Here is a 14,396-nt window from a genome sequence, read left to right as displayed (position 1 = left end):
GCCCGCTTTGGGTGGGGGAAGGTCCCTGCACAGCAGGGAGTCTGCTTCTCCCTCTCCCCCTGCTCATGCTCTCTCTCAAATAAATAAATAAAATATTTTTCTTTAAGACAAAGCTATATGCATTTCAGTAGAAACCCCACACAAACAAGGCATGAAACATCATTATCTCCAAGTAAATACTACTACTTTGTATCTTTTTTAGGAAGAAAACTGAGAAGTCAATATTCTAGAAAAGTACAGCTTTTTTTTTTTTTGCCTTTTTAAATCTAGCCTTTAGTGCTGTTAAGTAGTACAACATTTTCATCCACATAATATGTGCTATAAAATACTGCTCCTTGGTTAATCATGTGACAATTTAATTCAAAATTAAACATGAAATTAAAAACGATGGAAGCTAAATGATTTAGAAGAGCTTAGGACAGTAAACAACGAATTATTTATACCCTTCGTAACACTACTGGCCAGGTAGACACTCTGAAACATTCAGGAAAAAACATCTACAAGCTCTAAGCTTAAGTCATGCATATTTCTTTCTGTCTCAGTCAACAGTCTTCCAGACACGAATCAACAGGATAAGTTTAATGATACAGAATCTAAAATAGTTTCCTGAAAAAGAGTTGAATCATGTGAAAGAATTACAAAAGAATCATAAAAATAATAGAATTGCTTTCCCATGGTTAAATTACATTACTTTACAAAGAGGACAAGTATACCAAGCTTCAGTATTTCTCAATAAAATTCACAGTGTTCCCCATCATTTTCACAGAACACTCATAATTCTCTTTCTTTTGGGAAGATGTACAAAGACAGAATATTTATGACAGCCACTCTATATACTCAGAACATCCTGGAAAGAAATAGGAGATAGTCCATTACAAGTCTTTATTTACCAAAGAAACCTTTCCCAATAACTATGGCCAATAATAGACTCTCATCAGATCTTTTACAGAACATATCACTCTGCCTATGTCACTTATGTTTTAGTTGTTTAAAGCATATCAATATCATCATCCCTCTCAGCCTACACATCTACTGAAGACAGGACTGTGTTTTTAAAATTTCTCTTGGATCCAACTGAGTACTCAGCCCAGTTCTAGGCCATGGTAGGTTCTAAATAAAGCAATGCTGAATTGAACTGAATAGGGAATGAATAGGAAGTGGGTCTCTAGACTATATCAGCTGGTACCCAACACAAATGACACAACCTATTACCATGAACTCTTCTAGAAATCTATACCTACAGATCTAGAAAGAAACAGACCTACTCCGTTATGGCAGATCGGATTATAATATGCAGTATCAAGAGAAAATGAGAAAATATTGCCTCTTTTAGTATACACAATTATTAACAAAGTAATTTGTTCAAGTTTAATTCATGCTGAAGCACTTAATCCCTCTCTATGATGAGAACACAGAAGTAAAGGAACTGTAGATCACACATGCTTCAGGCTGCTTGAATCTTCCATATCCAGGAACACCTGGCTGACAGTAACTGATCCAACACCTGAGTTATCTGGGTATGGAATGGCTACCATAAAGGTCCCTATAGATCTTAGGATCTAAAATTCACCTCGAGTTAAAACGTAGTAGTGTTAGCCATATTACCTCTCCTTAGGTTGAATCCGTTACTGGTAAAAAGGATCCTAACAAGGCATTTAGTGCTCAATAGGCACTGAGAAGCTAAGGATTCCTTTCCTCATTCTCTCTCCTCCTCTACGTATTAATTTTTTTGCAAGTCCCCTCAAATTCTTTAAAACATAACACCAAATACAAAACAGTGATGACAAACTGCAGCATCCCATGAGGCCCTGAAAGTGAACACCTATCACTAGGTTAGGTTCCAGATGGTGCCACGTTGATGAACGATTATGAAGGCAGGGGTGGGAGAAGCTGAGGACAGCAGCCCAGGGTCCCAGATCTGGTTTGTGGAGCCTCCTGGCTCAGTCACAGCTATGGAAAAGAGCTGGCCTAAAATCTGCCCACCAGAAATCTTTTTCCTCTGGTCAGAGGGAAGGAGGCAGAGTCTTAACCACATACTTTATTGACAGCTTTACTAGAGCAACCAGTACATTATATAGTAATTTGTTTCTATCAGGGTTTCTCAACCTCAGTACTGTTGACATTTGAGGACAAATAATTCTTTGTCATGGAGAGGGCATTTCTCGTGCATCCCTGCTGGCCTCTATCCATTAACCTGGTGTCAGTAGCATGAATTACCTAGTCATGATAACCAAAAATGTCCCCAGACATGGCCAAATGTCCCCAGAGGGCCTATTTAAGAACCTGTTAAGAACCGCTGGTTTACACACTTGCGTGTGACTTGGACCATGAGCTACCGCTGAATGCATGCCATTTCACTCACACCTGCATACCTAAGTGCCTACCTCATGCCTGCAATATGGTAGATACTACACGAATATTTTCCGAATAAATGTGTGTTAAATTAACCAACTTTAAAAATTATAATCCATTTTGGGTGCATGCAAACACTTGAAGTTCAAATCCAGGCACACCTGTTTCTTAAATGTACGCCTGTGAACAAATTATTTAATTTCTTCAATCTTTAGTTTCCTCATCTGTAAAATTTGATATTACCATTTATAGTGCTGTAAGTCCTGCCTTTCTCCTTCATCAATAAGCTAATAGATCACGTCCAATCCCCTTCCCCCATTCCTGACGCCCCAGTTTCTCTTCAATCCTTCTCTGGCAAACTTAGATCCGAGTCTCAGGCTTCAAGCATCAATAGCAGCTGCTATTCTATGTATGAAATTACCAAACAGCACTTGTCCTTTTTATTTGGTTTTCTCAAGGAGCCAAATGAATTAGTTTTATAGGAAACTATAAAGGAATTAAGGAATTTTTCAAAATGTGCATGGATTAGAGGTTTTCACTGTCTACACAGACACGAGCTGTCATGAGAATGTCACCTCAGTTTCATCCATCACCTACAAACCGCAAATCTGCTTCCTTTTAACTGCTTGCTCCACTGTATGATTTTTCTACATTTCTTACCATTTTCCCATTGAGAGCAAGTAAACATGACCACATCTGAATGCCGTACCTCATAATCACTTTCCAAAAATTCATGCAGGATCATTTCATAGATGAGTGGTTTCAGAATTGGATCTCCTCTTGGCAAGTAAGGACTAATAGCCTAAGGAAGAAAAAGAAAAAAAAAAACATCATTTCAGAAGGGGCAAAACAAAACCATACCACAATTACGCAGAAACTATGAGAGCACAGATCCTCATCCTACCACAGGGTTACATTCTGAAAGACCCATCAGAAATATAAAATATTTTAAGTCAGAAATGCATTTAAAACCCCTGTCGTACTGAACAGCACAGCTTGGCCAAGCCTACCTTACACATGCTCATACCACTTAAGTTAGCCAATGGTTAGCCAAAATCATGTAACACATGGCCTATTTTAGAATAAAGTGTTGGATATCTGTTTAGTTTGTTGAATACTGTACTATAAATGAACAAGAGAATGGCTGTGTGGGTACAGAATGGTTGGGAGTGTATGGGCTGCTGACCTTGGTGCTGGCGTGGCTGAGCTGCCTGGGAGCTATGGCTCACTGCTCTGCCTGGCATCTCGACAGATCATTGTCCAGTGTATCACTAGCCCAGGAAAAGATCCAAAATCAAAGCACACACACACACACACACAAGACTCAAACACATCTCCAGACTGAACGTGAGGGGATGGAATAGGATTTAACATGCTGATGGACCCTAAAGGAAAGCTGGAGTAGCAATCTTTTCAACAAGAAGATCACCAATTATCAATATTTATGCTCCAAACTTGGGAGCAGTCAATTATACCAGCCAGTTAACAACCAAATTAAAGAAACACACTTATAATAATACAATAATAGTAGTGGACTTCAACGCCCCACTCACAACAATAGACAGATCACCTAAGCAGAAGGTCAAGGAAACAAGGTCCTTGAATGACACTCGACCATATGAATTCACAGATATATACAGAACATCCCATCCTAGAGCAACAAAATGCACCTTCTTGTCTAGAGCACGTGGAACCTTCTTCAGAACAGACCACATACTGGGTCACAAATCAGGTCTCAACCAATACCAAAAATTTGTGATTAGGCCAGTGTGTCTGTTTTGTGCCAGTATCATGTTGCTTTGAGGATTACATGTTTGTAATACAGCTTGAAGTCTGGTGTTAAAAAACAAAAACAAAAACAAAAAATCAAAGCATGATTCCTACTGAATTTGTATTGCCTTTGCACCACTCTAGAGTTGAAAAATCATTAGCTGAACTACTCTAAGTAGGAGACCATCCATTTTAACTTTTAAAATGTAAGGCAGCAGAGTACTTTGTAAAATTATTATGAAAAGAAAAATTCAAAGCAACTCTACCTTCTTATAACATTTGACAATATATTTTCAAAAGTACATTTGAGGTGTATATATGTATGAATGATGAATAAAAAGACTGCTTCAGTTAAGTTAAACTTTCTCTCTGTTCTTCCTGACAAATTAATGAATATCTAAATAGGAGGGAGAATGTCATAGAGATAAAAGCTACCGTAAGTAGTCAGGGAGTTACAGATCATCTATTCATATTTTTTTTCCTTAAAATAGAATATATCACTCTTTAAAAATTCATAATCATTGTTCAAAATGAAGGGGAAATACACACTTTCCATTCCTTAGCTGTCTCAGTGCTGTGTTAAGGGGTACATTTCCAAACAACGCTGAATAACTCTGAAGTGCACTATGTACTGACTGCTATACTTTGTTCTGAGGACGGAGAACTAGAGTCACCATCCCAAGGGGCTCAGGGCCTCAGGGGGACAGTGTGCAGACATCCAAACAGCCAACTGCAACACTGGCTGCTAAGTGTTACATAAGCAAGGGTTAACAAGGTGCCATGATGAGCAGGTAAGAAATGATGAATGCCAGGAGTCTATGAGGCAGAGAAAGATGGGGCCGGGGTACCCGGGCAGAAGAGCATGAGCGAGGGCATGGAGCCTTGAATGTATGCTCTGTGTTCAGGGAGATCAGAGCGGCTCTGAGCTGTGAGACGGCGGTCAGAGAAGTGAGATAAGGCTGGGGAGAAAGGCAAGGGTTTGCTGTGAAAACAATTTGGATTTTACACTTTGAGAAGAAGGGAAGAGCAGATTTATTTTTTTAAGCAGCTACCTCTGGGGTGAGGTTGTTCACAGATCTCTCAGAAGGCCTGCAACAGCACAGACAAGAGTTGAGGCCGTGGCCCCCGAGGTAGGGGCCCCACTGATGTCGACACGTTAAGACTGAGGAGAAGTGGAGATGAAACAGCATGAGGAGGTGAGTCAGATGTTCTCATCAGGTGGTGGCTTTGAGGAATGGGCACACCGTGATGTCCCAGATAGAGACTGAAATGATGAGGAACAAATTTGGGAAAGAAATGGATTCACAACGATCTGAGTGGTTGTTATCAGCAGTTCATACAAGGAAAAAGGCCATCACACACCTCTAGCACAGATACTGAATTAAAAAGAAAGGTCTAGGTTACAGAGCTATCAGTCTGACCCCAGCCACAGGACTGGATATAATCTTCCAGGAGCAGCCCAACAAACAAGACAAAAAGTGTCCATAGGGCAAAGCACTAGTCATAGGGCAGGCAACCTAACTGGGAATCTTTTTTTTCTAAGATTTTTATTTATTTATTTGAGAAAGAGAGAACACAGGTGGGGAGGAGGGACAGAGAGAGAGGGACAAGCAGACTCCTCGATGAGCAGGGAACCCAACATGGGGCTCGAACCCAGGACCCTGGGATTATGATCTCAGTCAAAGGCAGTCTCTTCACTGACTGAGCCGGCCGGGCTCAACTGGAAATTTTATTCATGACTCCAAGAGAAGACTGAACACTAAAGGCTTATAAATATTGAAAACATTTTAAATGTTTTAAACTAACAACAGGTATACTTAATTGTTTAGTTTGGATGTTGTACATTAAGTTGAAAGGTAAATTGTTTCCTTCAAAGGAAGCAATCAACAAAACTAAAGGCCATCCTTCAGAATGGGAGAAGATATTGCAAATGATATGTCTGATAAAGGACAGTATCTGAAATATATAAACAATTTATAAAACTGAACATGGGCAGTTAAAAAATGGGCAGAAGACCTGAATAGACATTTTTTTTTCAAAGAAGACACCCAGATGGCCAACAGACACATAAAAAGGTGCTCACCATCACTCATCATCAGGGACATATAAATCAAAACCACAATAAAGGACACCTGGGTGGCTCAGTGGTTGAGCGTCTGCCTTCAGCTCAGGGTATGATCTTGGAGTTCAAGGACGGAGTCCCGCATTGGCCTCCCTGCAGGGAGCCTCCTTCTCCCTCTGCAATGTCTCTGCCTCTATGTCTCTCATGAATAAAAAAACTTTTTAAATCTTAAAAACAAACAAACACCACCACAATGAGATGCCACTTCACAGCAATCAGAATGGCTAAAATTAACAACACAGGAAACAACAGGTGTCTGCAAGGACATGGAGAAAGGGATCCTTCTTACACTGTTGGTAATGCAAACTAGTTCAGCCCCTCTGGAGAACAGTATGGAGGTTCCTCAGAAAGTTAAAAATAGAACATCATATGACCGAGCAATTGCACTACCAGGCATTTCCCCAAAGAATACAAAAATACTGATTCAAAGGGATACATGCACTATGATGTTTATAGCAGCAGCATCAACAATAGCCAAATTATGGAAAGAGCCCAAATATTCACTGACTGAGGAATGGATAAAGAAGATGTGGTGTATTCTTACATACAATGGATTATTACTCAGCCATAAAAAAGAATGCAATTGTGCCATTCACAATGACATGGATAGAGCTACAAAGTATTCTGCTAAACAATGTAAGTCAACCAGAGAGAGATAAACACCATATGATTTCACTCATATGTGGCATTTAAGAAACAAAATATGCATGTAAAGGGGGAAAAGAAAAAGAGAGAGGCAAACCAGAAAACAGACTCTTAACTATACACAGAACAAACTGAGGGTGACTGGAGGGGAGGGAGGTGAAGGATAGATTAAATAGGTGATGGGGATTAAGGAGGGCACTAGTGGTGATGAGCACTGGGTGTTGTATGTAAGTGGTAAATCATGAATTCTACACCTGAATTAATATTACAGTGTATGTAACTAACCATAAATTTAATGAAAACTTGAAAAGGAATAAAAGGTAAAAACATGAAATATCAAATTATTTGTTATAGCTACATGGTCAAATTTTTCCATTTATCTTCCAGCAAATAAAACAGTATTTGAAAAATACATTAATTCTTCAATGCATTTGAAAAAAGCTTCATTTTAGGGATCCCTGGGTGGCGCAGCAGTTTAGCACCTGCCTTTGGCCCAGGGCACGATCCTGGAGACCCGGGATCGAATCTCACGTCGGGCTCCCGGTGCATGGAGCCTGCTTCTCCCTCTGCCTATGTCTCTGCCTCTCTCTCTCTCTCTCTATCATAAATAAATTAAAAAAAAAATTTAAAAGAAAAAGCTTCATTTTATAATCTACAGGATGAGACTATACCTGCTTTCCATATTCATTAAAAAGAACATAAAAACTTCAGAGGCACCTGGGTGGCTCAGTCATTAAACATCTGACTCCTGGTTTCAGCTCAGGTCATGATCTTGGGAGCTGTGGAATAGAGCCCTGTGTCGGGCTCTGCACTCAGCCAGGAGCCTGCTTGAGACTCTCCCTCTGCCACTACCCCTGTGCGCTCCTTCTCTCTCTCTCAAATAAGTAAGTCTTTAAAAAAACAAAAAACAAAAAAATATGAAAACTTTATCTAAACAGAATTGGAGGTATATAAGAAGGTAGAGTATATATGTGTATATTTTATACACATAAAAAATGAATCAGATTTATATTTTTTCTTCCTAGCTAACATGCTTCCTGGGATAGAACTGTTTACTATTGTCTTAATTTTATTTCCATCTCAATATTAATATACAATATACAAAAATTCAGAGTTCAAAATAAGGCTATGCTTACCTTAAGCTGCCCAATTTCTTTAAATTTATAAACTTCACATTCCCAGAGTGCCGTATTTTTCCCAAGAATTTTCTGGCATTTGCTGGCAGTAAAAACATCCCAGGGAGAAAGAAAGAAAAAAAAAAAAAAAGAGTAAATAGACATTTCCTCTATTGGTTTAGATAACTCTCTCATCCCAGAGTTTTGACAAATTTCTATGTCAAGTACCAATGAACGTAAAGGTATTACTAGATAACCACTTGATTGTATACACAAGGTTGATAGAAATCATGACAATTATTACAAAATACTTATAAATAAAGATGAATCCTTTCAGAAGACTGTGATTAGGGGCTTTCCCAAAGATTATCCTGTTCTGAGTCTTCTACTATCCAGATGAGCGCTGCTGGTTTTGGGACCTTTCTCGTCTTAAAGGAATGTCCATCATACCCCAAAGTACCAATTTAAACCACTTCTTAAATGGCTTTAAATAATGGACTACCAAAATCAGACTTAAGAAAAGTAGAGTCCTATCATAGTATATAATCTGGAGAAATATTTATATATGAATAAAAACTTAATTTACACATCAAAGAAACAGGTTTCCCTAAATCTCAAAAGATGCAAGGTAGGCGTGAAGGCTATGTTGCTAGGCTGTCCCCTAGTCCTGCAGGCAAGCATCATGAAGCTTCAGGGGGGACCAGTCACACACACACCACTGACGACCACTATGTAACATTTATGTTCTTGTCCACCATTTATGTTCTTGTCCATGCAGACCCCTGCAAACCTGAAGCCTGAAATCTGGTCACTTCCATGGATTTGCCACCCTCTTGCTGGGAGACAATTCTCTTTGAATTATAAGCAGTGGCACTGACTGCCTTCTCAAGGATGCTTGTGGAGGGAACAGCTCTGGAAATGAAAGACACAGATAGTGTTCCCCTCCAGAGCATAGGGCAGGTTTGTTTAGCATCCAGTATAGTAAATAGATTTCATTCCTCTGAAGTTAAAGGCAGGCAGGCTCACTGCCCATTATAAAAGAGTCAGATACCCAAAGCTCGGGGTCCCTCTCCTGGAACAGGAACCACTGCCCTCTATAGCATCACCCGGACAGCCCTCTATGTGGTGCTATGGGATCTGGTACAAATGCCAATACTCTGGCTACCACTGCTGAGTTAGGCCTGCATCTCTGACCCTGCATCTCTGAGTCTCCTGTCTTCTGCTAGTACCCATGTGCTACTCGTTAGCTTATAAAAAGGGTAAACTCTCAGACTCTTCATGATTTTTTACCTCTTTCTCATTAAATTGTCTCACTTTGGTCAAAATGAGGCAATAAGTGGATTAAGTAATAAATCCATTCTGTAGTTAAAGCCATTAATACTCAAAAATCACCCCTGAAAGAAAGATACAAAAAAATGTTGACCTCAGAGAATGGCTTATGTTACTGTTAACATTTCTCAATTCTATTTATACTAACAAATGATCATGAAAATGTCATTATTACCGAGCTGCTATGTCATAGTCTCCTTTTTCCACCAGGTGGTTTATATATGCCAGGCCAATATCCTAGGAAAATTAAATGAAGGAATTTCATAATTAACCAGAACAACTGAAAAGTTGAGCCTCAATTCCCGAGTAGGCCATAACACTGGGGTCCTACTGGCTAGAACCTGTTTTATACATCTGAGTGTGCTGTATGTAATTATGCTCATTTCCTTCCTAAGCAGATTTAAATGCACTTATATTTTTATTTCACAAATTTTAGAATTCACAAAAAAATTATATTCCTATGGCAAAGGCTCCTAACCTGCTCCCGATTAGGAGATTTTCTACAAAAGAAATCTGCAACATTAGAAACATGGTCCAACAATTTCATGCTGTCACAGATATAAAATTGCTTCTTGTGCTTTCATCTCTAAGCTCTGAGCTACTGGTCTCCTCTATATCAAGACTGAAAAAATGCTGTAGGAAATACACAATGACAGATCATATTAAAGGGAAATATTGAATCTTAAAGTTAACATTAATGTGAAAATGAGCTCCAAAAACATGATTCACACCCATGAGTTTACAGATGAAGAAATGGGTTCACAGCAGTGCAAGGGCTGGCTTCTGTGTAATATCCATTCGCTGACGCCACCTCCGCTCTGAAAGGATCAGGTGGACCGCGTTACACCAAAGACACGAGAGCTCTTGTTTGATCTCCCCAAGACTCCTCCTGTGAAATATTATTTCCAACTAAAAGCATCTTCATGAGAAGCTTAAATTTATCTTATGTAACAAAACTTGGATTTTACATTCTAGTTTATATACAAAAAAGGTGTGAGATTTCCTCCTGTACAGCGGAAATGGCAGGAGCCCATGTCTCTCTCTGCCTGGTAGGAAATTACACTGTGTTAGGAGGGGGAAAAAAAAAAAGTCTCTGTGTAACTTAATGTACAGGACTGCTGGCAATTTCAAGGCTGCAGGAAAATACTAATAGTTCATAGTTCGTTACATTTTTACTCTAATGACTATGTAGGAAATCCTATTTCAAATCTGTATAAACTAACGAGTAAAAAAAAGGGTGCCTAACTTTAGTTTTCTGCAAACAGACTACACATTACAGTATCTCTGAAGTCTCTCTGTCCAGGGTTAGAGAAGAGAACATCTCCTTTGCAGAGCCCATCTCCAACCTTTGTCCTCATGCCAGGCCCCCACCCCACTGTGGAACTTATTCCACCACTCATCCTCTTTCTCTGTCCTTCTTTCCTCAACCTTAGTTTTCTCTCTTCCCTTTGTGTAAGCATGTTCTGTGTCTCTCTCACACAAAATACTCCCCATCACCAAGGACCTCTTTATGACCACGTGGCTCCAGCCACAGTCTACTCTCTTTCACTTCACAGCCAGCCTGATGGTCAACATGCAACCCTACTTCATCATCCATCATCTCCTCACTTATCACTCCTTACAGCACATTGGGAATGAATAATACAGAGAAAATTCACTAGTCATTTCTGTATTACCAAACCCAACGGACAACCAACTAGCTGAGTTTATCTTACCTTTGGCCTGCTCACCTCAACTACTTCAGTTTGCTTACCCTGAAATGCTCTCCTCTCCCTGCTCCCCTTCCCCTGCCGTTCCAAAACTGTTTTGGACATGTCATTCCTCAAACGTGGGCATTTCCAATGGTTCCATTCAAGTTCTCTGTTTTCTGAGGCTAGATGCCTACTCTTGTGTGTGGATTGGTTCAAACTCATGCATTCCACCTGTTTGCGGACAAATCTCTGGAATCTTTCTGAGTCCAGATCTCTTCGCTGTGCTCCACTAGGATGTCCCAGAGTTGGCCCAAACCCAATGTATCAAAACCAGTATTAATCTACCCACATTCCTCCATCCCGTTCTCCCTGGCATGGTCTCTCTCTCTCTTTCTCTTAGGGAATGGCAAGACCATCCACCAGAAGCCCAAGACCAAAGACTGGAAGTCAGGCTAGATTTCTTGCTCTCATATGCATGAGGAGCCAACCACCATAATCTGCAGAGTCTGGTTGGATGTATCCTCCATTTGTCTTCACTTCTCCATTCTTACTGATCCTTTCACCTCCCTACCAAGAAGGAAGCCATTCTTGATTGATCTCCATTTCAGCTGGCTATCCTCTGGCCCCTTTCTCCATCAGAGAATCTTTCTAACAGGCACATTTGGTGAGGTACTGAAAGCATAAACTGTAGAGGTTTCAAGATGAAGCCAAGCTCCTAATTATATATGGCCCTTCAGAATCTGGCTCTTGCTACCCATATATACACTCTGTAAATGCCCCACATAACCAAGCAGGCCACATGGTGTCACTTCTCTGCACTGTCACGTATACTATTCTGTTGGGCAGAATGTCCTCTCCATTTCTAGACAATCCTTATTTACGCTCCACAATTTTGAATGGAGGGAAAAAAAGATGATCTGGTTCTCTCTCCTCCTTTGGGTTCCTGAGTTCTTTTATGTGTACACTCTCAAGGCATTAGGCTTTTACAAGGTGTTTGAGAGAAGCTTAAGGTGAGGAAAGTATAGGCAGAAGGAATTTGTGCTACAACCCCAAATAGCCATAAAAGAGTTTTCATCTCTCAACAAGGGTGCTGGACTCGCTGGTCCCTTCACACTCTCTCTGGCTTTCCATCTGCACATCCATTGTCACAGTTAGCAAAGAAATGGGCTTTTTCCAGAGTCCAAAATGTAATGAAAATGTATATGAGGTCCTAGATTAGTTTCCACAACACAAATGACTCTGTGACTATGCAGACACTGAAGCAATCTGGTTTTATGAAACTACTTTTGATAAATTTTGTAATAATGTGATTTTACCTATGACTTAAAGAGACTTCCCCACACATAACTGGAAAGCTTTGTAGTTAAAGTGCGTTTCACAATCCAGGTTCCAAATTACCTGAAACTGTCTCCTAGAAGGTGTTCAAGTCTCTTGTTTACAAGCAGAAATGGATTCAATAAAATGAGATATTTTGACCTGGCAGGTTAGAGAATTAGTCTGAAATAAAATCTCAAAAAGGTAGGAAAGAGCTGTTCTTCTCAAGTTACTTTCAGCCTCATTATAACTTATTGAAAGGTAAAATTATGCTTCAAATAGTAAAATTACATACTTACTAGAATCTTATGTCTTTTAATGTTCTTCTGGCTGATTTCGGCTGCCATCAAAGCTTCCTGTATTTACAGAAGCATGGTAAAAGGAGTCAGAAAAGAAGGGAGGGAAAATAAGAGAGAATGGGGAAGATATTGATGTTATAAACACTATATTTATTATGTTTTTAAGTTCTGGACTACATAAATAAAGCCCCATTTTCCCATGGCTTTTGCCTCAAGCACAGGCATTTTTAATGTTATGGTTGAATGAACCTCACTGCATTCAAACTCCAACAAAAGCAGTCAACCAAAATGAAGACTTCTCTTATTTCCATTTGAATGCATTTCCACATTAGGATATTGGAATCACATTTCAGGCACAAATCAAAACACAACAAAATTTCTTTGGTTCCAACTACAAAAAAAAAATTCATGTGTCATTCTAAATCTGCATGACATACATTGACAAAGGGGTACGTTTCTTCTATAAAATACAAAAATTAAGCTATATGTACTATATGCAAATACATTTAGGTGTATTTGCAACTAAGATTTTAAAAATCCCTGATTTTACTTTTATTTTGGAAAGTTCGTAATTATTACTTTAACAGAAATGTTTAAAACATAAAAGTTATTGGGGCACCTGGGTGACTCAGTTGGTTAAGTGTCTGATTCTTGGTTTTGGCTCAAGTCAGGACCTCAGGGTCATGAGGTCGAGCCTCCCATCAGGGCTCAGTGTAGAGTCTGCTTGTCCCTCTCCCTCCTCCCACCCTCAAATATATACATACATACATACATACATACATTAATACATAAAATCAATCTTAAAAACCATAAAGAATTATTTAAGGGACTACTGGATCTAAAGCAATATATGGTAATAATTGAAATATAAACTTTTTGTATCAATACCTAGACTCCAGTTTATATATGAAAAACATTTTTCCCCCAATCCTTTCAGGCAGTCACAAACTTAAAGCAACATATAAGTGGAGTATTTTTTGTTTGTTTTTAGCTCCACTTATATGTTGGAGTATTTTTTGTTTGTTTTTAGCTAATTAGCATATAAGCCGATCCAGAGAGTTTCTCTCACCAAATGGACATAATATTGCCTTTTCTTCTTTTAAAGTCAGGAAGGTTTTCGTTTTTAAAAAAGAAAAGCTCATCATGGGACATTTTTCTATTCAAATCAGTCTGATTTAAGACTCAACGAAGTGGACATTATTCCATCAGAAAAGTAGTCCAAACCATCCTCAGTGAATAATAATGTCACAGCTTAACTTTACATATGAAATTAGCACAAATGAATGGCACCACCAGAATATAGGAGACAATTCTGAAATACTAGCTCCACTTTATTTTCCTTGAGAAGCCACAAAATAAACACTTGGACAGGCTGGATCTAACCCACCCCACTCCTTCTACCACCACGTCTTCCTCCACTGAACAGTAAAGCCAGTTAACCTCCTTGTAATCTTTTCCCCTCTTAATTTCTGAAAAGAGTATTGGAAAGTTATTAGCCTACTACATATTTTTCGTTTAGAGCACTCTAATTCACCTACACAAAGACTTATTACAGAAACCTTTTATCCTCTCCATGTTACAGAAGTGTCAATACTTTTAGGAAAGGAAAATCAAAACCACCTCGTATTTCTTCTTTTCAAGGAGCCAGTCGATGTGGTCATCTTGGTCTCGTTCCTTGGCTACTACGATGTCTCTTGGACTCACGATGTAAAAGAGCGATTCCCCTTCAGAGTACTCTATAGGTGAGGGAAGAAAGGAA

At 39.2% G+C, this 14,396-nt stretch overlaps 1 protein-coding gene across 2 annotated transcripts in view; it reads right to left on the bottom strand.

Moving 5' to 3' along the window:
- VPS41 (VPS41 subunit of HOPS complex) overlaps positions 1-14,396 on the bottom strand; it is a 167,783-nt gene that overhangs the window by 30,593 nt on the left and 122,794 nt on the right. For both annotated transcript variants that reach the window (XM_038562670.1, XM_038562671.1), the window contains exons 13-17: positions 14,258-14,373; positions 12,638-12,694; positions 9,509-9,570; positions 8,026-8,107; positions 3,062-3,154 (exon numbers count right to left, since the gene is read on the bottom strand). In XM_038562670.1, coding sequence (XP_038418598.1) covers positions 3,062-3,154; positions 8,026-8,107; positions 9,509-9,570; positions 12,638-12,694; positions 14,258-14,373 — 410 coding nt within the window. The remainder of the gene's footprint in view (positions 1-3,061; positions 3,155-8,025; positions 8,108-9,508; positions 9,571-12,637; positions 12,695-14,257; positions 14,374-14,396) is intronic.

Source organism: Canis lupus, chromosome 18 (genome assembly GCF_011100685.1).
Source record: "Canis lupus familiaris isolate Mischka breed German Shepherd chromosome 18, alternate assembly UU_Cfam_GSD_1.0, whole genome shotgun sequence".
Taxonomy (NCBI): Eukaryota; Metazoa; Chordata; class Mammalia; order Carnivora; family Canidae; genus Canis; species Canis lupus.
Note: the sequence above shows the minus strand (reverse complement) of the source record. Positions and strands in the feature narration are given on the sequence as shown.